Source organism: Anabrus simplex, chromosome 7 (genome assembly GCF_040414725.1).
Source record: "Anabrus simplex isolate iqAnaSimp1 chromosome 7, ASM4041472v1, whole genome shotgun sequence".
In the NCBI taxonomy this organism is placed as follows: Eukaryota; Metazoa; Arthropoda; class Insecta; order Orthoptera; family Tettigoniidae; genus Anabrus; species Anabrus simplex.
Window position 1 is genome coordinate 305902028 of NC_090271.1, and position 26854 is coordinate 305928881.

At 38.2% G+C, this 26854-nt stretch overlaps 1 protein-coding gene across 1 annotated transcript in view; it reads right to left on the minus strand.

Moving 5' to 3' along the window:
• Positions 1–26854, minus strand: part of LOC136877599 (mitogen-activated protein kinase p38b) — a 166720-nt gene that overhangs the window by 117091 nt on the left and 22775 nt on the right. Inside the window, exons 3-5 of the mRNA XM_067151763.2 lie at positions 19290–19348; positions 5986–6127; positions 3555–3717 (exon numbers count right to left, since the gene is read on the minus strand). Coding sequence (XP_067007864.2) covers positions 3555–3717; positions 5986–6127; positions 19290–19348 — 364 coding nt within the window. The remainder of the gene's footprint in view (positions 1–3554; positions 3718–5985; positions 6128–19289; positions 19349–26854) is intronic.

Consider the following 26854-nt stretch of genomic DNA (forward strand, 5'->3'; position numbering starts at 1 on the left):
GGTTTTCCATGGTTTCCCATTTTCACACCAGGCAAATGCTAGGGCTGTACCTTAATTAAGGCAAGGCCGCTTCCTTCACACCCCTAGCCCTTTCCTGTCCCATCGTCGCCATAAGACCTATCTGTGTCGGTGCGACATACAGCAATTTGGAAAAAAAAAAAAAGTAGTTTCAGCAGGGACGACCCTAATCCTGTATACAGGTTATAGCATCAGGTAGCACGTCCGCCAGTATTGGTCTTAGGGAGATGCATGAGACAAGCAAGTCCCCTATCGAGAAACAATTCCAAATGTCCCTGTTAGATTGCATCACTCTACGGAGATGATTTCCTCCCTGCTTTCTCTCCTTTTGCAACGGTAATTTCCATGCCACTAGGTTACGCCGTACCACACCACCCACAATGTTACTAACAACGGTATTCTTCTCCAACAGCCCACAGAGGACTGCGATACTTGACGAGGTGGTGTGGAAACGTTTGCCACAGGCTTGTCCTACTAGGTGGAATTTTCAATTACGATGCAAAAACACAGTTTATGACTGCAAAGAAGACATTGAGTTATGAACCAGATATTGGAAGGTGACTCTATAATGAGTGAAACTACAATTTGTCAGGCTCTTGGTCATAAAAAGTTATTTCCAGTTTCAATCTGGCTGGACTTTTTCCGTAAAGTAATGCAACTAGTCAAAGTTCTCTTTGGTCAGCTACAACACGGAGGCACTGATGTGGGTTCAGCACATAAGGCCGTTTCAGCATTTGAAATAAATATCACCAAGATCCGAGAAGAAATTGACCTCATGAGCGGTAATGAACCTACTGATAGCTCATCGGAGAAAAAAGAAATTGAACAAGAATGAGTGAAAAAGAGAAGCAAAGAAAGTGTGCGATGTGATCATTTCCAAGGCTAAAGATCATTTTAGCTTCTCAGATCATCTTGTAGCTTTATCACTGTTTCTTCCTGCCAGCAAACAAGGAGGAGGCTGACATCAAAATTACCGACCTTTTAGGAAGACATAGGCTACAATAGTTTGGACATGTTGTGAGGAGGAACGAGAACAGCAAGGAAGTGCTTTGACAAAGAAGTGAAGGGGAGAGGCCAGTAGGGAGACCAAGGAATAGATGAATAGACACAGTGAAATCAAAGGTCAGCAAGAGGAATGTCAAATAATCATGAGTTGTGGTGATAGTTTAACACATATCTTCACAATACACAATGAGCTCATCTTTTTATTCAATGAAACTAGCACAGCCCACATCAACATTAATAAATTTGTCATTTATAAAAATCCAAAGCCTGTTTCCAGTCATTTGACCAGGTCAGGAATGGAATGAATGAAGTCCCCATCTAGCAGCGAGGATAGGAATTGTGCCGGCTGCTGGAGCCTTCCCACTCCACTGGGGCAATGATTAATGACTGACAGATGAAATGAAATTATATTGGAGAGTGTTACTGGAATGAAAGATGACAGGGAAGACCGGAGTATCTGGAGAAAAACCTGTCCCACTTCTGCTTTCTTCAGTACAAATCTCAGATGGAGTGACCAAGATTTGAACCACAGAACCCAATGGTGAGGGGCCGGCGCGCTGCCGCCTGAGCGATGATGATGATGTTTGTAGTTTAAAGGAGCCTAACAGCTATGTCATCAGCCCCTAATGGTACGAGGTGAACAAAATGAAAATTAAAACTTTAAAATGTATCCACTGACTAGAGTCTAAAACAAATGATGATGAAAAAATGATCATGAAAGAAAAATAATCAGCGGATTCCATTCACAGTGCCGTAAGTACTGGGATGATACTTATCAAAAGGGGTCTAAAAGCCAGTTCACTGGCCCCTCATAATGGTATTAATCACTCGTAAAGCAGAACCATAGTGTTTCTTGCATGGTGGTACTAATCACAGGTAATATAGGCTCATGGTGTTTCTTGCATGGTGGTACTAATCACAGGTAATGCAGACCCATGGTATGTCACACACAATGGCACCACTCACAGGTAACACCAACCTATGGGGGTTTCACACATAAGGGTACTACTCACAAGCAACGCAGAACTATGGTGTTCCTCACATAGGGGGACTAATCACAGGCGCCGGTATTCCCGTGGAGTTCCTCACTTAGTGGAACTAATCCCAGGCCACATATACTCATGGTGTTGCTCACATAACGCTATTAATCATAGGTAATGTACACCCAACGGTGTATCACACATTATGGCAACACCCACAGACAATACAAACCCATGGTTTTCGTCACATTATGGTATTACTCCAGGCAACGCAGCTCCACGGTTTTCATCATAGTGGTACTTATCACAGGCGCTAGTCAAACCCGTGGTTTTTCTCACAGAGTGGTGCCAACCACAGGTAACGAGACCCATGGTGTTCCTTATAAAGTGGTACTACTCATAGATAATGCAGACCCATTCTGAACACAGTCGGAATGCACACGATGGCACTTATCACAAACAACACCCAGACCCGCAGTGTTTCTCACATAATGGTACTGCTTCTATGTAATGTAGACCAATGGTTTTCTTTGCAAGGTGGTACTAGTAGCAAGTAATGTTGACCCATGGTGTGCCGCATGTAATGGTACTAATCACAAGATCGTCATCATCATCATCATATCCCTTTATCCAGCTGTAGCCGGGTAGGGGCAAATATGGTTCCTCTCCACTTTCTTCGGTCTTTCCACCACTCCTCCTCCAACACTGTGTCCCAGTCCAGGTTTCTTTCTATAATGCTGCGTTGGATGGTATCCTTCCATCTCAATCGTGGTCGTCCACGGCCTCTCCTTCCTTGGATTTGCATTTCCATCACCTTTTTTGGCATTCTTTCGTCGCTCATTCGCTTTATGTGCCCAAACCATCTTAGTCGGCTCTTCTCTATTCTATCATTCATTTTTTCCACTCCATTTTCTTCCCGGATTTTCTCATTCCTTATTTTGTCTCTTCTACTATTCTGTATCATACTCCTCAAGAATTTCATTTCGGCTGCCTGTATTCGACTCTCATCCTTCTTTGTCATTGTCCAAGTTTCTGCTCCGTAAGTTGTTATGGGTTCCAATATCATCATCCCTTGGTCGCCCCTTTTAGTTGCCTTTTACGACAGAGAGGGGATACCGCGAGTGTATACTTCGTCTGCGTCCCAAACTCACAGGGGGTACCGCCTGAGCCACGGAGGCCACCTGTCACTTTTATATATTAATAAAATTCCTCTAAAATAATGCAAATGTGTCCTGGATGTCTCAAGATATATCCCAGTATTCTATCTATTCTTTAAGGCAAATTTGCCAGCCTTTTCAGAAACTGATCATAAATTTCCATATTTTGTCTATAAATCTACCAGGATTTACAATTCCTGTTTACTGTCATTTTTAACTTACTGAAAATTTCAATAAATGATAGTATCTAAAAATGAAAGGGTGGGTTTGTGTGATTTTAAGTGGAATACTCATTTCACCTACTCCTGTCACACTGCTTTCTTAATAGAGCAGTAATATGACACTGCTGAAGTCTAATAAGAAATATTTTTTTGCACAGAAAAATCATACATACCAGTCTGGTTATAGTGCATCCAGTTCAGCATAATCTCTGGAGCTCTGTACCATCTAGTTGCAACATAACCAGTCATTTCATTTTCTGTTGGCCTGGCCAAACCAAAATCCAATATTTTAAGTTCACAGTCTTCATTTACGGCAATATTCGAAGGTTTCAGATCCTACATAAAGAAAGACACAATTGGTAACTTCTTACGAAAATGTAAAAGGATGATGATGGTCATATAGTGCCTAAATAATTGACCATCTTAGAGGAAAACAGTTGAAAAAGTTAGCAAATACTTTTAGAGTATACTTTCTCTTCTACTAATCATTACAAAAGTCGAAGTTGATAGACAGGGAGACACATAAGGAGATTGGAATACCTAGGGATGTCAAAAACAAGATAATAAATTGAGATTAGATTATCTAGGCAAGGGAATGAACAATTCCCGTCCGGGTCGGGGATTTTCATCGTGTCTGATTAATTCTTCTGGCTCAGGGACTGGCTATTTGTGTTTTCCCCAACACTTTCCTCTTCATAGTCAGACACCACCCAACACTACCAACCACCACAGAAACATGCAATAGTGATATTATGTCCTTCCACATAGGGTTGGCATCATGATGGGCACCTGGCCGTAAAACAGGGCCAAATCCACGTGTGCAATGCAGTCCGCAACCGTGACCCCACAGGTGTGGGAAGAAGAAGAAGAAATCATCTAGGCAAGGATATACATACACACATGGTACATACTTCATTAAGACTGTTATGCCTTTCGGTTTTCAGTCTGCACGCCTCTGCAAATTTACTAAACGCCTCCAAAATCCTCTATTTGTAAATGGCTCTGCACCGAGCGAGTTGGCTGTGCAGTTAGGGTTGAAAAGCTGTGAGCTTTCATTCGGAAGATAGTGGGTTTTAAATCAGACTGTTGGCAGCCCTGAATATGGTTTTTCATTGTTTCTCATTTTCACACCAGGCAAATGCTAGGGCTGTACCTTAATCAAGGCCATGGCCGCTTTCCCATCCCTGAAACCCTTCAATGTGTTGGTGCGATGTTAAACAAGTAGCAAGTCATAGCTCTGTGGCCTTGCCTTGTTTTATACCTCTCGTCTTTAAACTATTAGAAACCGAATCTAACCACTGTCATCTTGGTCTCCCTCTACTTCCCTTACTCTCCATGACAGATTTATTTGTCCTCCTAGGTAACCAAAGCTCCTCCATTTGCCCTCACACGACCCCTTTATCTCTTCATACCGAGTACCCTCCTGTCATTGTTCCCACCAGTTTGTACCAGCAGTCATTCTCACTACTTTCATGTCTGTTACTTCCAATTTATAAGCTCCCTCTAATATTACTTTCTGTTGTGACCCTTAGTTTTGTAAATATTGCTACCACCAAACTTTCATCAGTGACTGAGAACATATCAGGGCAAAATTAATATATAATACATTTTTCAACTTAGATCAGGGACGCAGAAATTTTCTCTGAATTGAGGAGCCAGCCCATAAGTTTAGGATCCACTGGCAGGAGAACACCAGTCGAAGAATAAAACTTCGCCAGGGGAGGGGTTTGAATACAGACCTCTGAGCTGACAGGATCGCGCTACGGTGACACTCGCTGAAACCAACGATGTGTTTGTGTTTGAGGCTGATTTCTCGGCATGGCTCTCAAGGCATGCTTCAGTCATGTGCAGATTTAGCAATACTGTCATGCAAAACCCATATGAATTCGCCCACGAAGTGATCTGATTGGCTAGCTGATAAAATGACAACAGTGTGAGATATCGAATTATTTCTTTCAAATAATTAATCAACATGACCAACACTTATATACGCAGCTTACGTTGTTTCCAACAATCTTGCATATTCTCTTTGGTTTTGCAGTTATTTATTTTTGAGAAGATTGTGGCATGGTTTTAAGCTTGTTCAGTGACGTCACATGTCACGGGGCTTTTATTGCAGATGGATGGGTAGGAGAAGAAAGAAAGTATGAAAAAGTTGAAGAAGATTTTTTCAGGAGACGGAAACTTAGGCGCCAGTAGCAAAAACACAAGTTGCCGCAGCAATCTGGCACCAGGAATTTGTGCACCTCTGACTGAGTTAAGTGCTTTTCCGATCATTTTGCCTTGAATTTTGAACTGATTAAAATTTTATTTTATTTTTCAGTTATCAAAGTGATTGTTAGGTCTTTCCATTTCTTGAACAAAGTTATTTCCTACATATAATTAAACTACAGAATATGCTCTAAAAATTCATATATGTAACACCATTTTGTGATAACTGTTAGCACTTAATCTGCAGACTTTTATACTGGTTCTATCGAAAATAAATCAGACATGAGTAGGGTTAAAACAAGGTCAAATGCACTCCAGAAGCCAAAATGTTTTAATACAAAAGATGTCTATTGCTAGTATTGTGTCCTTTTTTTGGGAAAGTTCTTGTCTTACCCTATGTATAATACCAGCTGAATGAATGTATTTAAGTCCTCGGAGTATCTGGTACACCAGGAACTGTACATGATCATCAGAGAGCTTTTGTGTTCTCACTATATTATTTAAATCTGCACCCATAAGATGTGTTACCAGGTATCTGTAACAGAAAATGCATTCTAAATTCAGCATAATAAAGCAAAATACTGCTGTAAAATAACCACTAGTAAAACCAATTACCATTAATGTACAGTGAGTTGAGATACTGTCAGAAGCATACAAAATGTATAAAAGCGTGAGATCTCTTCCAATAAATTCCTCTTTCATTCATTAATCACACAAAGTAACAAATGAGTTTCTACAGTTATCAAGAAATTTCCGAGCAACAGAAACTTACAGTGATCCACCTGGTGGCTATGATCATTAAGATGTCAGGTCTGACACCGTGGTTAGCCAGTTCGATTCCCATACGTGGAAAAGATATTCACCATCAGAATGTTGGCTGGCAGAAAAGGAGAGGTGGTGGTATACAATTTCTAATCACTAGACTGTTGTTGTTTGAGTCATCAGTCCACAGACTGGTTTGATGCAGTTGTCCATGCCACTCTTTCCTGCGCTAAACTTTTCATTTCCACGTAACTGCTGCATCCTACATCTGCTCTAATCTGCTTGCCATATTCATACCTTGGTCTACCCCTACCATTCTTACCGCCTACACTTCCCTCAAAAACCACTGCACAAGTCCTGGGTGTCTTAAGGTATGTCCTATCATTCTATCTCTTCTTCTTGTCAAATTTAGCCACATCGATCTCCTGTCACCAATTTGATTCAGTATCTCTTCATTCATGGTTCAATCTATCCATCTCACCTTCAGCATTCTTCTGTAACACCACATTACAAAAGCTTCTATTCTCTTTCTTTCTGAGCTAGTTATCTTCCATGTTTCACTTCCATACAATGACACGCTCCAGACGAAAGTCTTCAAAAACATCTTTCTAATTCCTATATCACTGTTCGAGGTGAGCAAGTTTCTTTTCTTAAGGAAGACCTTCTTTGCTTGTGCTAATCTGCATTTTATGTCCTCCTTACTCCTGCCATCATTAGTTATTTTACTACCCAAGTAACAATATTCATCCACTTCTTGCAGACTGAATGCTGAAAGGCATAACAGTCTATAATGATAATGTATATTCTTTTGATAATGTAAGTTCTTTTAAGACCTCATTTCCTAATATAATATTGCCCGCATCACCTGATTTCTTTGACTGCATCCAATTACTTTTGTTTTAGATATGTGCCAAAAGCCTAGATTCAATTCTAAACATCACTGCAGTGTTTATATGGAGCGAGGACACATATAATGCTGTTGATGTGATTCATCTGTCAAATGCAGACAGTAAGCCTGTTTCTGCTTGTTTTTTTCATTCCATTCAGAAGTTAGAAATTAATTGTGTTGAGTGATAAAGTGAAGGGTAGCGAATATTTGTCACATGATACCCTACTATGTATTAGGAATATAATTGTGTGAATTTGAACAGCGTTGTGCAAATTTGACTTGTGATAGCCCAGTTATGAATATCAAAAAAGTTATAAAATTGTTCACTAATGAAGACAAAATTAAAATCCAAGAAGTGGACAGGCATTTGCATCTTTCACTGGTGGCGCGTATGTTGAAAACTCACACCTTTGAGTTTCGACTCAAGTCGATCGAAGACTTGTCGCATTCAAGATAGCAGTCAATGTCATTGCCTTGCACATGGCCGAGTTTAACCTTCAAATAATTCAGGTTAAAGGGTGTGACCAGAAAACAATGTTTAATAACCCACTGATCTAAAATATAAGGCTTCAGCTAACATTTGTTTTAGAAAGAGTGTGATCTGCAATAATGCGGTGATACTTTTATGCCCCCAATGCAAATCTTTTAAATATTTAGACTGATACTTTCATAGCCCGTAATTGTAGACATGATAAGCTTTTGGCTGATGTTTCACACACCTTTTAATACAATGCCGTTTTTTAATGAGCCCCAGTGGAAAAGATTTTCGTACCTGTTCTCTCGTCTTTTTCACGCTTTAAAATACTCATATCTCATCTTTAGAAACTGTAGGTAGCCTATTTCTTTCACTGTATCTCTACGTACATGATGTAAAATGGATGCACATCGGAAATAACATATCAAGTGTTTACATATCCTTGCTGGATAGCTTTTATTTGTGAATTCATTAGTGCGTTTTCTTGCTTAATATTTTAGCTTTCATTGTTTCCTAAAGAAATGGTCTAACAAGGTTTTATTGCTCTTCATAATGCAATTCAACATGGGCCAGACATTTTAAGCATTGATTTGGAGTGTACTGTGTTTAAGCTTTATAATCACCTTTCTATCTATACAGCAAGAACAGAGAAACTTCACGGTTATTGTATTTTTAGAAATTAATTTCAAGTGACTTCTTAGACATAGCAAAAGAAAATGGTTATAAATGTTTCCAGCCCTTGAAAGAATAATCAAGATGTTTGAGATGTTTGAGGTCGATCAAATATAAACGGGATTTTTGTTCCAGAACATTAACAGTTGGTAGGACTGGCCGTGTGCTTCTGCTATGCTTAGGCGGGACTGTTAGGAGTGGGGAGAGCGTGCTGTTAGATATTTCCCGCCGTTTCATCAGTAACGCTCACGATGTTGGAGCAGCAGGTGCACCCCTCCAGTGCGCAACGCATAATTATAAAATTTCTTGCTTGTGAAAAAGTTACAGCGGTGGAAATTTGCCAGAGATTGACTGCACAGTTCGGTGATCAAACATTGTCAACGACGCGTGTTTGCCTGGCATAAAAAGTTCAAGGAAGAATAAGAACATGTGGAAAATGAGCAACATGCGTCCTCGGACCAGTATTACAGACGAAAACATTTGTGCGGTTAAAGACATTATTGATGACGATCGACGGGCGAGAGTATCAGAAATTGCAGACATGTCGGAATCAGTTATAGGGTTGTCAAGCAATCAGTTGCATAAAGTGTGTTCCAGATGGGTCCTCGCCTTTTGACCGAAAATCTGTCTCCAAGCTACAGGAAATGCACTGGACTACACTTGATCATCCTCCTTACAGCCTGGATTTATCGCCCTGCAATTTCCATTTGCTCGGACCGCTTACAGAAGCTCTAGGATGGCAACGATTTGAAGATGACGAGAGTGTGGAAGACTTCGTGCGCAACTGGCTGGTGACATGACCCTGTTCTTTTTACGACGAGGTCATCAAAAAGCTGCAAATATGCTGGGACAAATGCATTTCCAATGCAGGAAACTATATGGAAATATAAATGTAATTGCCTTGTGTTTTTCAATAAATAAATTTAAATAAAATATAAAATCCTGTTTATATTTGATCCCCGCCACCTTTTTATTTCTCATCTATCAATTCCCCTACAGTGTAGAAAATATTTTTCAAAAACAGACTGAGTAAGGCATGTTTGTATCATTTGTATTAATTATTGTCTGTGTTTCATGATGGTATAAATAAACTTGAAAGTGAACTAGAATCTATTGCTGAAAATGAAAACCGACAACCTGTTTTCCAGTTAAGTATATAAATTTCATTATTCGTCCGTATTGAACCAAGATTACAATTTATTAAAATTCGTATCCACCTTATTCAATACCAAAAATGTTGTTAAGATGAAATTACAACATGTATATTTATTTTATCAGGACTAGTTTTGACGCTTTATATTGCGTCATCAGCTGATATACACTGGAAACATTGGCAAACATATATAAGTTTATCTACGTCACACACATTATAAAAACTATGATAAAGATTTAAAAACCATATTATAAATATACTATTTCTGAGTCCATATTGTCCAAGACTTGCAATTATTAAACTTTGGATTGCTAAAATCTGATGCAATTTGGTTTAAATAATCATTAAAATTAAACAAAACTAATAATAAAATCACGATCTTCTTAAAAACATTCACTTTGTTTGACGTTTTTTTAAAAATGTTTTTGTAGAACCATATTAAAACCATTCAATAAAGTACTCAGGCTATTGCCATGTAGTGAACATAGTGTCGCAGAATAAGGTTAAACAATCTTCTTAAATGACATTGACACTGTTTGACACTTCAAAATCTTTTAAAACCATATTAAAATTATTCTATGAAATCTTCAAAATGTTGAAATATGGCGATCCTGAAAAGAGGCGGACTCAGAAGCCGGTGCTTTATGAAGTTACCAATTATTTCATTCTCAATGCAATGCGGACCTGAAATAATATGAATATATTAACCTTCACTTTAACTGAAAAAGTGTGAAACTTTACGTCTTATAACATGTGACTCACCTCGTGAGATCGCTGTCCTTGCAAAGCACTGTGTAGCTAAGTGAACCTTGTTGTGTCAGCAATCCAGTGTCCAAGGTTGGTTTTGGGTCAAAGAGGAGAACTAGGGTAAGGAGGGAGGAGCAACTAAGGGGCGGCAACCTGTTGGAGCTCCGGAGGGCGTGATCGTGGAAGGCAGTATGTAAAGCTACTGCGCATAATTTGAAAAATCGTCTTATTGTCCGGTATATGTATATTTTTAAAAACCTCAATAAGAAAATCAAAAAGAATATTTGGTTTTTCGGAAATTTCATTTAAATTAAAATTTGGATTAAAATACTGATCTAAATGTATATAACAGCCCTCCGTAACATCCAGCAAATTACCTTTCCCTAAGCTCTCCAAAATTTCAATGTCTTGTTCTATAGAAGTGAATTTATGTTTTAGATCATGTACATGCTGGCCTACCGCTGAAAATCTGTTATATTTTATTGCATTGACGTGTTCTGTGTATCTAATTTTAAAACAGCGTCCTGTTTGGCCTAGATATGTACTATCACAGTCATTGCATTTAAATCTGTATACTCCCGATTTGGTATACGGGTTCGACCTATTAACCTAAGTTGCATTGTGCAATGCTATAGTATTATTATTATCATCAGTGCGAAATGAAATTTCCATGTTATGTTTTTTGAAAATATTAGTAAACTTATAAATATCTTTGTTATAAATAAAAGTTGCAAATGTCTTATGATTGGGTTTGTCCTTGACCAAAGTGGTTTGCAATTGGAATTTAAACTTGTTAATAATACGTTCAATAAAGCCTTCACTAAAACCATTAGCCTTAGCTATTGAACGTATTATATTGAGTTATTTTTTCAAATTATCTTTTGTCATAGGAATCTTAAAGGCCCGTTCTACTAAACTATTATAAGTAGATCTTTTTTGACTCTGTGGATGTTCCGAGTCCTGTCTAATAGTGACTGCCGTTTGTGTAGGCTTTCTAAAAATACTATACTCAAAAGCAGAACCCGATCTGCTGATTTTTAGGTCGAGGAAATTAATTGATTTATTACTTTCTGACTCCAACGTGAACTTAATCTGAGGGTCAATATTGTTAAGTAAATCAAGAGTAGCCTTTGCATCTCCAACACTTTCGTCCAAAATTACTAATGTATCGTCTACAAATCTAGCCCAAAACAATATATTATCAAAGACTTTGTCATTCTTCATCATGTATGTTTGCAAAGCATCCAGAAAAATTTCTGCCAAGATTCCCGAGGCCGGCGATCCCATTGCCAAACCATCTTGTTTATAAATGACATTATCAAAGATGAAGTAATTATTACTAACAAGTAACTTGACCAATTCCATGAAATCTTGTATTTCAAGCTCACTTAGCTGACTGTAGGATCTTAGATTCTTAAGAATAACGGGAAGTAACCTATTAGTGTTAATACTTGGAAACATATTGACAACATCAAATGAATGTAAGGTATGATGCTCTTGTAATTTGAAATTGCTTAATTTAATAACCAGTTCTATGGAATTCTTGATGGATTTGTTTGCCGTAAATTTATAGTGCTTTTTAAGGAACTTCTGAATGAATTTAGCTAATTTATATAGAGGACTAGGTCTATAGTTTATAATAGGTCGAATGGGAACACCAGCCTTGTGAATCTTGGCGAGTACTCTTGCTGTGGGAAGGCCCGGGTTCATATTTACTAGTTTTTGTTTCTCCTGTTCGGTGAAAAGGAAGGATATATTCTTTAATGTCTGCTTTAATTGGCGTTGTAGCGCTTGCGTTGGATATTTCTTGATCAACAAAAAATTTTCATTCTCGAAAAATTGTTTAGTCTTATAAATATAATCATCTTTATGCATGATAACTGTCACATTCCCTTTATCTGCTTTTGTGATAATGAGCTCCTCATCTTTAACCTTCTTTTTAAATTCTATTATACACTTTTTATCAATATTAGTGTCCTTGAAAACGGCATCATTTTTGTTACCAGTAGCTAGACTGATATGCAACTTTCTTTTTAAATCTATTTTAACCTCTTCCTGTACTTCCTTCGGTAGTTTACCAATTGCAACCTCCGCTTCCACCACAAGTTTTGTGGTCTTTTTAGCTACGTTAAAATTAGGCCAGTTTCTAAGTTATGCTTTGGGCCTTTAGAAAGAAACTTAAAGGCCCAAAGCATAACTTAGAAACTGGCCTAATTTTAACGTAGCTAAAAAGACCACAAAACTTGTGGTGGAAGCGGAGGTTGCAATTGGTAAACTACCGAAGGAAGTACAGGAAGAGGTTAAAATAGATTTAAAAAGAAAGTTGCATATCAGTCTAGCTACTGGTAACAAAAATGATGCCGTTTTCAAGGACACTAATATTGATAAAAAGTGTATAATAGAATTTAAAAAGAAGGTTAAAGATGAGGAGCTCATTATCACAAAAGCAGATAAAGGGAATGTGACAGTTATCATGCATAAAGATGATTATATTTATAAGACTAAACAATTTTTCGAGAATGAAAATTTTTTGTTGATCAAGAAATATCCAACACAAGCGCTATGATGCCAATTAAAGCAGACATTAAAGATGATATCCTTCCTTTTCACCGAACAGGAGAAACAAAAACTAGTAAATATGAACCCGGGCCTTCCCACAGCAAGAGCACTCGCCAAGATTCACAAGGCTGGTGTTCCCATTCGACCTATTATAAACTATAGACCTAGTCCTCTATATAAATTAGCTAAATTCATTCAGAAGTTCCTTAAAAAGCACTATAAATTTACGGCAAGCAAATCCATCAAGAATTCCATAGAACTGGTTATTAAATTAAGGAATTTCAAATTACAAGAGCACCATACCTTACATTCATTTGATGTTGTCAACATGTTTCCAAGTATTAACACTAATAGGTTACTTCCCGTTATTCTTAAGAATCTAAGATCCTACAGTCAGCTAAGTGAGCTTGAAATACAAGATTTCATGGAATTGGTCAAGTTACTTGTTAGTAATAATTACTTCATCTTTGATAATGTCATTTATAAACAAGATGGTTTGGCAATGGGATCGCCGGCCTCGGGAATCTTGGCAGAAATTTTTCTGGATGCTTTGCAAACATACATGATGAAGAATGACAAAGTCTTTGATAATATATTGTTTTGGGCTAGATTTGTAGACGATACATTAGTAATTTTGGACGAAAGTGTTGGAGATGCAAAGGCTACTCTTGATTTACTTAACAATATTGACCCTCAGATTAAGTTCACGTTGGAGTCAGAAAGTAATAAATCAATTAATTTCCTCGACCTAAAAATCAGCAGATCGGGTTCTGCTTTTGAGTATAGTATTTTTAGAAAGCCTACACAAACGGCAGTCACTATTAGACAGGACTCGGAACATCCACAGAGTCAAAAAAGATCTACTTATAATAGTTTAGTAGAACGGGCCTTTAAGATTCCTATGACAAAAGATAATTTGAAAAAAGAACTCAATACAATACGTTCAATAGCTAAGGCTAATGGTTTTAGTGAAGGCTTTATTGAACGTATTATTAACAAGTTTAAATTCCAATTGCAAACCACTTTGGTCAAGGACAAACCCAATCATAAGACATTTGCAACTTTTATTTATAACAAAGATATTTATAAGTTTACTAATATTTTCAAAAAACATAACATGGAAATTTCATTTCGCACTGATGATAATAATAATACTATAGCATTGCACAATGCAACTTAGGTTAATAGGTCGAACCCGTATACCAAATCGGGAGTATACAGATTTAAATGCAATGACTGTGATAGTACATATCTAGGCCAAACAGGACGCTGTTTTAAAATTAGATACACAGAACACGTCAATGCAATAAAATATAACAGATTTTCAGCGGTAGGCCAGCATGTACATGATCTAAAACATAAATTCACTTCTATAGAACAAGACATTGAAATTTTGGAGAGCTTAGGGAAAGGTAATTTGCTGGATGTTACGGAGGGCTGTTATATACATTTAGATCAGTATTTCCATCCAAATTTTAATTTAAATGAAATTTCCGAAAAACCAAATATTCTTTTTGATTTTCTTATTGAGGTTTTTAAAAATATACATATACCGGACAATAAGGCGATTTTTCATATTATGCGCAGTAGCTTTACATACTGCCTTCCACGATCACGCCCTCCGGAGCTCCAACAGGTTGCCGCCCCTTAGTTGCTCCTCCCTCCTTCCCCTAGTTCCCCTCTTTGACCCAAAACCAACCTTGGACACTGGATTGCTGACACAACAAGGTTCACTTAGCTACACAGTGCTTTGCAAGGACAGCGATCTCACGAGGTGAGTCACATGTTATAAGACGTAAAGTTTCACACTTTTTCAGTTAAAGTGAAGGTTAAAATATTCATATTATTTCAGGTCCGCATTGCATTGAGAATTAAATAATTGGTAACTTCATAAAGCACCGGCTTCTGAGTCCGCCTCTTTTCACGATCACCATATTTCAACATTTTGAAGATTTCATAGAATAATTTTAATATGGTTTTAAAAGATTTTGAAGTGTCAAACAGTGTCAATGTCATTTAAGAAGATTGTTTAACCTTATTCTGCGACATTATGTTCACTACATGGCAATAGCCTGAGGACTTTATTGAATGGTTTTAATATGGTTCTACAAAAACATTTTTTTTAAAACGTCAAACAAAGTGAATGTTTTTAAGAAGATCGTGATTTTATTATTAGTTTTGTTTAATTTTAATGATTATTTAAACCAAATTGCATCAGATTTTAGCAATCCAAAGTTTAATAATTGCAAGTCTTGGACAATATGGACTCGGAAATAGTATAATTATAATATGGTTTTTAAATCTTTATCATAGTTTTTATAATGTGTGTGACGTAGATAAACTTATATATGTTTGCCAATGTTTCCAGTGTATATCAGCTGATGATGACGTAATATAAAGCGTCAAAACTAGTCCTGATAAAATAAATATACATGTAATTTCATCTTAACAACATTTTTGGTATTGAATAAGGTGGATACGAATTTTAATAAATTGTAACCTGTTTTCCAGTCATTGACTGGGTCAGGGATGTGATGAATGAAACATATATAGGCTGTTATTACAATGGGGTCACCACTCCCAAGGTGATTTATTAATGAGTGATAAATGCTATGAAATGATAATGGAGAGTGTTGCTGGAATGAAAGATGACAGGGAAAACCGGAGTACCCGTAGAAAATCCTGTCCCGCCTCCGCTTTGTCCAGCACAAATCTCACATGGAGTGACCAGAATTTGAACCACGGTATCCAGCGGTGAGAGGCCGACGCGCTGCCGCCTGAGCCACGGAGGCTCTATTGCTGAAATTACTGGTATATTTAATTTCTGAGGGAGAAAGGTATCGCAATCGATGATGTAAAGTGTTGTGACTGATGTGGTGTGCAATTTGAACAAATTTCTGAAACAAAATATTTCTATGCTTGAAAACTTGTCTTGTAATGGTAAGTGGATTAGATATTTCAATAGTAGAGAGCAAAAGCATGAAGACAGTCATGGTGAACTGTAGAAAATGGTGGAGTATATTATTTTGCTATTCATGCACATAACACTAATGTTGAGGATTTTTTTACTGATAGCACAGTGGACAGATAAAAGGAACAGGGTACGATTGACTCAGTCGAAGGTACCATTCTAGTGAAATATAACTTAATTTTAGTTGTGTGGAATTTCCCAATTTTTTTTTTTTTTTTTTTTTTTTTTTGCTAGTTGTTTAAAGTAGCACTAACAAATCAAAGGTTTTCAGCGATGGAGAGATGGGAAAGGGTTGGGAAGGTAGCAGCTGTGTCTGTAATTAAATTAAGGTACAGCCCCACCATTTGCTGATGTGAAAATGGGAAACCATGGAAAATCATTTGCAGGGCTGCAAATCTCCAGAATGCAAGCTCACAGCTATGCGTCCCAAACCACACAGCCAACTCACTCTGTTTCATGATTATATATAAAAGTATACTCTATCTTTCATGTAAGATATGTTCTTCAGATAAGTATAATTGTTAAGGTTCTTTGACAGCTGATGTTACTCTTTTTACTATATGAATACTTAAGAAAATATTAAACCTATGCATTATGCATAGATGTATGAGTGGTAATTTAGTTTTAAAGTTTAATTTTCCTACATAAGTTATAACATTTTTCTATAAGTCCTACAGTTGAGACTAGAGTCCTACATTTCATGAAATGAATCTAGTAATCCTATGAACTTGTAGGCTCCTTCTGCAAAAAAAAGGTATTTGGTTGCACTTCCTGGTAATGTTCCAGGACTGGCCCTTGAAAGTCCCAAAACACTGTGACCATCACTTTTCCTGCAGAAGGTTGACTTGTGAATTTCTTTTTAACTGAGGATCTGGGATGCTTCTATTCCATGCTCTGACATATTTTTTTTTTTGCTATTTGCTTTACGTAGCACCGACACAGATAAGTCTTATGGCGACAATGGGATAGGGAAGGCCTAGGAGTGGGAAGGAAACGGCAGTGGCTTTAATTAAGGTACAACCCCAGCTTTGCTTGGTGTGAAAATAGGAAACCACGGAAAACCATCTTCAGGGCTACCGACAGTGGGATTCAAACCCACTATCCCCCGGATGCAAACTCACAGTTGCGCGACTCTAACTGCATGGCCAACTCGCCCAGTGTGTTTCATCTCCAGTGATGATCCGTTTCAGAAACGTTTCACCTTCATTAACATGACGGTCCAGTAGGTGCTGACAGATTCTCACACGGTTGCTCTTCTACACATCAACCCATCTCGAACAGACTTTGTGAAAGTTAAGCCAGTTATGCATGATTTCATATGCAGAACCATGGCTAATGTGCACATGGTTTACCACATCAACAGTCACTCGTCTGTTATTCAGGATCATATCACGCACTTGTTCAATATTGGCATCAGTTACGGCTGCAGATGTTTGCCCGGATCTTTCCTCATCCTTCACGCTCGTGCGACCCCTTTTGAACTGTTCAATCCACTGGTAAACACTTCGCTGTGGCATAGCATTGTCCCCGTATTGTGCTGAAAGTCTTCTATGAATTTCCACTCCTGGTACACCCCCAGACCACAAAAAACAGATTAACTCTTTCGCTGCGGAAGTTGACTTTTGTCGACTTACTTCCCTATAGCATTCGCTGCGATAATCGACTTTTGTCGACTTGGTACTTTCCTGCTATAGATTCCGCGCGCTTCTTTAATAAAGGCGCATTTAATAATACAAACATCTGTAGTCATGTATTGACTATGTACTAAGCATTGTTTGAAGATGTTGCCGCCAATACTGGACCTATGTTTATTTGTTATTTTTCACCCGCCCGTCTACCAACATTCCTGTCAGCTGTCTGGCCGATAGCAGGCTTCACTCAGCATCTATGAGCGTGCAGAACAACATTAGTAATGACAGTGAAGAAATCTTCAATCTTTTAGTGGGGGATTCTGATTCAGACTGTTCAGTAAATTTGGGCAATGAAACAAGTAATGATGTGCATAGTGATTGTTCGGAAGAAAGTGCAAACGAGGAATATCCTCATTTTGTATCGGAATAGTGGGATATTAGTGACGACATTGAAACTGCGCTAATGAATGGAAGAATACTGTACAATAAGCTTCAAAAAAGGGCAATTAGTGCTCCTGACTTCAGAAATTCTGTCATAATGGGACTTCTATGAGAGTATCAGCACGGTCTGCCGGCAAAACGAGGAAGACCTTCTGATTACATACCTCAAGCGCGCCTGACAGAGAGGCACTTTCTTGGGGAGCAGCAGGACAAGAGTCACAAACCTAATTGTGTTGTTTGTTCCATATTACCAGCAAAATGTTCAAAGAAAGGAAAGGCACTGTGCAAGAGTAAACAGACAGCATTTTCTTGTAAGAACTGCCCACGACAGCCTGCAATGTGTCCAGTTCCATGTTCGGAGGTGTATCACAGTAATGTGTGTTTCAAGGTCAAATGTCACTGCTAGTTTGCCAAAGTTGAGTTAAAAATGGTGCAATGGTGTTGAATGTCACTAACATTAAAAAAAAAGTTTCAGTTTATTTGGAAAATATGAAAAGAAAAAAAAATCACACTTTTCTGTAAGGGTTCTGTTTAAAAATAGTGCAGCGAAAGAGTTAAGGAATGCTGTTCTTCCTTGGTGCAAACAGAGAGTGGCGCAGCAATCTTTACGTCACAACAACGCAAGCTGTACTGATCTGATAATTCTGAAACTTACCACAGACGTAGACAACGGTGCCATCTAGTGGATGGTGAGCACACAACGCCATAGAGTCAACCTAAAGATAATTAGAGCAAAACTGCAGATACTCATTGACTTTCCTATGTACTTAGAACACTTGATTTTCCCTTACACCATCATTTCTTTCCCTTACACATGCATCACTAATTCCTAGACATGCACATTCCCTCCTTTTAACCCCTTTCGTCAATTCTATCGTCTTCCTTCACTCTTGTTGATGCCACCATCAGAAAGCAGTGTGTGTCAGTTGGTTCATTTCTGACAAGTAGACTTGTCTACATGACATAGGTCAGACACTTGCTTAATACACTGTACAATGTTTTCCCAAGTACTGTATGTTTATGAAGCAGGAGATAAGCTTATTTACTCATACTCATCTGAGATTATAACTCATAATGCATTTGGAATCCCTGGTTAAGTGGTTATTCCTAGCCATCAGTCTTTAATGATGTTCAAAACTCGTGAGATTCCAATTCTACCACGACTGGTATCTGAAAAATTTTTGGCCACTTTCCAGGCCACCGACTTGTTGGTTACGCTTAACTATCAGAAGTCACATAAATGTGAAAATTTATCTTTAAAAAAAAGAAAAAGGAATTATTAAAGATAACAGAATTCAATCTTTGTATATTGAAAATGACATTTTAGTCAACTATGACCCGCTACCAATAATTGCTCTCTATGCACTCAACATGGAACTACGGGACTAGATACTTACACATGCTGGAAGTCATCGAGGGAGTTGGCAGGATGAAATACGTCTAGAAGGCCGATTACCTAAAACAGATAACCTTTGCTGAAAAAATGACCAGTGACAATAAAGATTTGGAAGAAATACTGTAAGGAAACTTATTGAAATATGCATCATACAATAATAGAGACTGTTTGGCCAGAGTTGTCTTACTGCACTACAGTAATGGGTAGGCCATACAGCCAGTGTCTCAAAGCACAGTGTTGGGCAGCAATAAAGAATCCTACACCCAACCAATGGCTTCAGGCAGATAGGTTCCCTTAAGTGCAGTGGTAGTTCCCTCAGTGTAGGAAATGACACTAAAACTCACCAAACAGCATCTGTTCCCAGGTTAAGGGCCTGATCAACTGCTGGCAGTACAGTAGCGTAACCAGGACCCACCGATGGGGAAGGTTATACTGTAGTTACAAAATGATGATAGGACATAATGAAGGTGCTTGTGAGCGTATGGTATGCGCATGCGTAAGCGTCATTATATTGACACTGATACCATTCTGTTTGCAGTACCAGTACACTACAAAATCTTACATTAAAATACAGAATGAAAACAATATGACCAAGGTGAACAGTTTTACAGCAAACGGTATGTTCAGATTTCAATTTAAAATTCTTCTTTCGGGTCTTCTTAGAAAATAAATTCAAGAGATCTGCTGGTTTTACAATTATATTTCTGAGAATGTTCAAAAGAGCCAACCCATCGAGTTGACTTTCACTTGTTTATTGCCAGGTTCTCTTTTTTTGGCTTTATGTCACACCGACACAGATTGGTCTTATGGCGACGATGGGATAGGAAAGGCCTAGGAAAGGGAAGGAAGCAGCCGTGGCCTTCATTAAGGTACAGCCCCAGCATTTGCCTGGTGTGAAAATGGGATTTCTCTTTATTTACTTTTGTAAAAATTCCATTGGGGAGGGGGAGTTTACTGGGAGGTTAGAACACCCATGTCCCTGTGGCAGTCGGTGGCAACCGCTTTATACTAATAGCCTTTAATGAACGTTTCTTGTTGATTCAGATCAAGATGATCTAAGATCAAATTGGAAAAGGGGAATGATGATGATGATGATGATGATGATTATGATGATGACAATTATAATTCAAAAATGGCTAGCTGACCAAGAAGATAAACCACAGAACTGGAACAACTTGGACTAAAGAGGTAAAAGAAGTCCATAGCAAAAGAACAACAGAAATATGGACAAGAAGAAGGCAAGCAGATACCTCTAAGAACTTTGTATGGTCCTAAATGGGCAAATTCACAACTAATACTTCTCTTGACAATTTATAGTTTTGTCCAACTCCAATATTATTTCAAAAGTGAGGATATTTAACACATTATCCTTGTCAATTTCCTCAAATATTTATGGGAACTAGCTTTTGTCTTCATAATAAGCAGGGGAAATAGCTATAAACTGTATTTTTATTTTTATTTTTAGAATTTGCTTTACGTCGCACCGACCCAGAGAGGTCTTATGGCGACAATGGGATAGGAAAAGGCTAGGAGTGGGAAGAACGCGACCGTGGCCTTAATTAAGGTACAGCCCAGCATTTGCCTCGTGTGAAAATGAGAAACCACAGAAAACCATCTTCAGGGCTGTCGACAGTGGAATTCGAACCCATTATCTCCCAGATGCAAGCGCATAGCTGTGCACCCCTAACCCAAGGCCAACTAGATATACAGGCCATAAGGCTCCCCCTCCACTTCGGGCGCTACGTCACACGAGCCGCCAGCCACTTCACTTCTCGCCAGTGACTTGTAGGCTGATCTGAACCTCGTAGCAGTGAGGCTATCGATGGTGTTGAATGATTTAAACGCGTGTGAATATTGTGAATTAAGGCCACGTCGTATTGGTTGTAGAATCAACTATAGTTCAAAACAGCCTAATATTTCAGTGTTTAAATTTCCTACTGGCTTGTTTCGGAAACAAAAGTGGATCATAGCCATCCGTCGAACAGAATTCATCCCTTCAGCAAGCTCAGTTGTGTGCATAAAACACTTCGACAAAGTTTCGTAATTAGGGACGATTCTGTTAAAAGACCTGATGAGTCTCTTTTAACTGTAAAACCTAATCATTTAAAACTCTCAAACGATGCTATTCCCAAGTTTGAAAATGTGCCTGCCTATCTGTCTAAAAATCTTCCAACACCGAGCAAAAATCCTATTCAAAGACAAGAAGAAATTGAAAAACGGGAAGAGGAAGGACAGAAAGAAAGCTGAGGAAGAATATGACAGGATCAAGGACTTCGATGACGTTCAGGGTAATTTCAGTATTAAACGCAAATTAGATTTGGACAAAGTTTCCGTCAACTTGATGATGATGATGATGATGATGATGATGATGCTTGTTGTTTTAAGGGGTCTATAATGGAAGGTCATCGGCCCCTCCATCAACTTTAACAGCCAAAGTCTGTATTTTCAAAATGTATATGACTGAGGAAAATATTCCGAAAATTGGTACTTCCTTAACATTAAACGAGGCTCTTGATTTTAAATCCATTAAACATGATATACGTGCATTAGGTGACGGGGGCAAGATATTAAAATGGTCAAATTAGAGAAGTATTTGTAACTTCCTGTTTAGACCTGCTTGTAACTCAAAAGTGACTGTCCACGACAAAATAGAATCTGTACACAAAACAATCGATGAAATTGAAAGTGAAGTTGATGAGTGTATCATTACTGATAAATTATAATTTTGTAAAGAACAGTTAAATATAGCCTTTGCAAAGAAAGTATTTTACTCCTGTATTCTAATAACATAGTTCACTTCAATATTTTTCGCATTTCCTGGGGCGTAAAAGAAGATAAGACAGTCAACGTTTCTTACAATGCCTCACCCGGTTATTCACAGTCTTTTACTGCAAAACTAGGCACGGGAAATTCGGGTATTGATGATTCACATTGGAATTACTTGAAAAAGAAACTAAAATTGTTAAAGGAGCATGAAATATTTTGTAACTTGTTGGATGGAGTCTACATAAAACGTGAGCTGAACTATAAAGGACGAAAGGTTTTATTTTTGTTTTTGTTTTTGCTACTAACTTTACGTCGCACCGACACAGATAGGTCTTATGGCGACGATGGGATAGGAGAGGCCTAACAGCTGGAAGGAAGCGGCTGTGGCCTTAATTAAGGTACAGCCCCAGCATTTGCCTGGTGTGAAAATGGGAAACTACGGAAAACCATCTTCAGGGCTGCCGACAGTGGGATTCGAATCCACTATCTCCCGATGCACGTTCACAGCCGCACGCCCCTAACCGCACGGCCAGATCGCCTGCTAGGAGGAAAGGTAGAGGGAGTTGCTTTTAGTAGTAAAAGCGGAGAAAATAACACTACATTAGCTACAACTGCAACTGCAAACTTTTATGTTGTCATCCAGTTTAAAAAAAATAAAGACGTTGATTTGTTTTCATGTAAGAACCTAACGTGACATTTCTTAGAAGAACTAACTTTGCAAGTCTTTAAAGTATTAACAGATACGCCTATAGCTTATAAGGTAGCATGCATAATTTCTAATAAAAAGGAAAATGTTTGAAAAGCTGTGCAAAAGCAATTTACAAACCACTTTTCAAAATCCATTTGACGAAACACACACACAAAAAGTTCTTTGATACTGGTCATTTATTTAAAATCTTAATAAATAACTGGCTTAATCAAGCTGACAACTTTGACAACTCTGAGTCATACAAAAAAAATGTCTACCTGAGTCTATCTAGTGCGGCCTGGCTTGCTCCTGCCCTGGACCAAAAGATGTTGTACCAGACACTTTTAGAGCTAGAAAATGTAAACCTGTATACTAATGTTTTTACATGAGGATTCTCAGAGAAAAATTCTGATTTCGCTTGTCAACAATGTTCTGGAAAACGAAAACATGTTTAAACATGCAGTGATTAAATAAATAGTTTTAAACATTTCGTTGACAAATGTATATAAATCTTTTGTAATATATTATTGAATAACAATAGAAAAGTTACCGTAGACAAACTCATGACTAAGAAGAAGAAATCCTCAGGAAAATAAAAATGTATAAACTGAAACCTTAGGAATTGTTAGGTAAGTTTTAAATTGCAGCTTAATTTCTAAGAAAGGTTTCAGACTATTGTTGTGAATTGCCATCATGCATTTTCCTAGTAAGATTAAAACTTTTTGTATACATATTATGCGTTCTGATCTTTTACAAGATACCGTGTTGAGTTACAAGTGACAGATGTCAGCATAATTTTACGTAAAGAAATGTACATATACTGCCCTGCCAGTTTTCTCCCCACATAAAACTCGTGTAGTATACAAGCCTAAGTAAAGCCACAATTGAAGGAGTGTTCAGTTTTATTGTTAAGGTTGAATAAATAAACAATATCATGGTGAAAGTGAGAGCCATGCTGAACGGCAGCCACTCGCGTGGCGTGACGTCACGATCCGAGCCTTGTGGCCTGTCTATCTAGTGCGGCCTTGCCTAACCGCATGGCCAACTCGCCTGGTACGACATTATTTAATCTACAGACATGATATGGCCTTTTGGGCCAGTGTTGCCAACTCAGCGGATTTTCTGCCAAATTTGGCGGATTTTAAAATACAACAGCGGATAAATTTTCTATTTAGCGGACAGTGGGTTTTTGACGGATTTTCAAACTCATTTAGCGATTTTCAGCGGTAACGATATCACCTTTTATCACCAGGGGTAAAATAGTATAGAACTTACTACAGCATAATAGTCTACTTATTTCCGTTGTATTGAACTTATGCTGCATACTATAACTCGTTTCCTAGACCAGCTCTGGCCCACAGCCTCAGTCAGAATTTGTTACAATCGTTACTGTACTCTTGATGAGCCGGGTAGTGTCGTGTTTGATAACGTGTTTCTTTTGCTATCAGGATCTTTTGGTACGTCAATATGTCGAAAGAATAGGTTAAAAAGTAGTCAGATATTTCGTAAGGAATGGTTAAGTAATTAAACTTTAAAAATGATTTTGAACATCTTCTCAATGTAAAAGGAAATCATCCTGGTGGTGTTGTGAACAGCGAAGCTCAAGGGGAGGAGGAAAATGATGTTGGTGAAATTATGCTTGAGGAAGTGGAAAGGATGGTAAACAAACTCCATTTTCATAAGGCAGCAGGAATAGATGAAATCAGACCTGAAATGGTGAAGTATAGTGAGAAGGCAGGGATGAAATGGCTTCATAGAGTAGTAAAATTAGCGTGGAGTGTTGGTAAGGTACCTTCAGATTGGGCAAAAGCAGTAATTGCCCCTATCTATAAGCAAGGGAACAGGAAGGATTGCAACAACTATCGAGGTATCTCACTGATTAGTATACCAGGCAAAGTATTCACTGGCATCTTGGAAGGGAGGGTACGATCAGCCGTTGAAAGGAAGTTGGATGAAAACCAGTGTGGTTTCAGACCACAGAGAGGCTGTCAGGATCAGATTTTCAGTATGCACCAGGTAATTGAAAAATGCTACGAGAGGAATAGGCAGTTGTGTTTATGTTTCGTAGATCTAGAGAAAGCATATGACAGGGTACCGAGAGAAAAGATGTTTGCCATACTGGGGGACTATGGAATTAAAGGCAGATTATTAAAAGCAATCAAAGGCATTTATGTTGACAATTGGGCTTCAGTGAGAATTGATGGCAGAATGAGTTCTTGGTTCAGGGTACTTACAGGGGTTAGACAAGGCTGTAATCTTTCACCTTTGCTGTTTGTGGTTTACATGGATCATCTGCTGAAAGGTATAAAATGGCAGGGAGGGATTCAATTAGGTGGAAATGTAATAAGCAGTCTGGCCTATGCTGACGACTTGGTCTTAATGGCAGACTGTGCCGAAAGCCTACAGTCTAATATCGTGGAACTTGAAAATAGGTGCAATGAGTATGGTATGAAAATTAGCCTCTCGAAGACTAAATTGATGTCAGTAGGTAAGAAATTCAACAGAATTGAATGTCAGATTGGTGATACAAAGCTAGAACAGGTCAATAATTTCAAGTATTTAGGTTGTGTGTTCTCCCAGGATGGTAATATAGTAAGTGAGATTGAATCAAGGTGCCGTAAAGCTAATGCAGTGAGCTCGCAGCTGCGATCGACTGTATTCTGTAAGAAGGAAGTCAGCTCCCAGACGAAACTATCTTTACATCGGTCTGTTTTCAGACCAACTTTGCTTTACGGGAGCGAAAGCTGGGTGGACTCAGGATATCTTATTCATAAGTTAGAAGTAACAGACATGAAAGTAGCAAGAATGATTGCTGGTACAAACAGATGGGAACAATGGCAGGAGGGTACTCGGAATGAGGAGATAAAAGCTAATTTAGGAATGAACTCGATGGATGAAGCTGTACGCATAAACCGGCTTCGGTGGTGGGGTCATGTGAGGCGAATGGAGGAGGATAGGTTACCTAGGAGAATAATGGACTCTGCTATGGAGGGTAAGAGAAGTAGAGGTAGACCAAGACGACGATGGTTAGACTCAGTTTCTAACGATTTAAAGATAAGAGGTATAGAAGTAAATGAGGCCACAGCACTAGTTGCAAATAGATGTTTGTGGCGACGTTTAGTAAATTCACAGAGGCTTGCAGACTGAACGCTGAAAGGCATAACAGTCTATAATGATAATGTATGTATGTATGTATGTAAGATTAGTTGATTGAGCTTCCAGTGATCCCAAATACGGACGGTGCATCTATTGGCAGTGCAATATAAAATGCGAAATTGTTTGACATTATTTCTTTCCACACTTATCAAAAATAATGAAAACAGTAATCAAAGTGAAAATAACTTTCGAAATAGATTTGAAAATCTCCGTATGTACTTTGCTGCTGTGAACTGCCAGCATATTCTTTGAAAAAGAATAGTATCATGTTGATTTATATGAAACAACAGGACCTCAACTCAGCACATCTGCTTCATAGCATATAGTTCGGGGAGGAGAAGATGATGAACTCCTGTTCTGAAACCGTGAGTGCTGAGTTAATCTCTTTAATGAAAACAGCTGGTATATGCTATTTCAAAATTTTAGCGGAATTTAGCGTATTTTCAACTAAAATTTAGCGGAGAAAATATTTGTGGGTTGGCAACACTGTTTTGGGCTTATGCTGTGTCAAGAAAACAAGGTGAAACTCTTTACATTTAGCAGAGAACTTTGCTCCGCGTCTTCAGAAGAAAATCTTGAATGTTCATGGATAGTCCTTTACACAATTGAGGGTCTGAATTTAAGAATATTTTACCATTGGAGTTGGAGGGGTACACTTATTAGTCACCAGGCACAGCGCTCCAAGTAGGAGCTAACGACAACAATAAGCTCCAATTAAGATGATATATCACACTGTGTGTGCGTGAGGAGTAACACAGGACATCAGACGAATCAGGCACTAATGTGGTAGAAGAAATAAATAGAAACTAATAAAATAAAATGCAATGAAAGACACCAGGATAGAATAGAACAGAGTTGAAGAATGGAAAGAAAGTATGCAGAAAAAAGCAGAGGAAGAAAAGCAGAGGAAGATGATGGTGTGAGGGGGGGAGCCATAACCATGTACACACATAGCT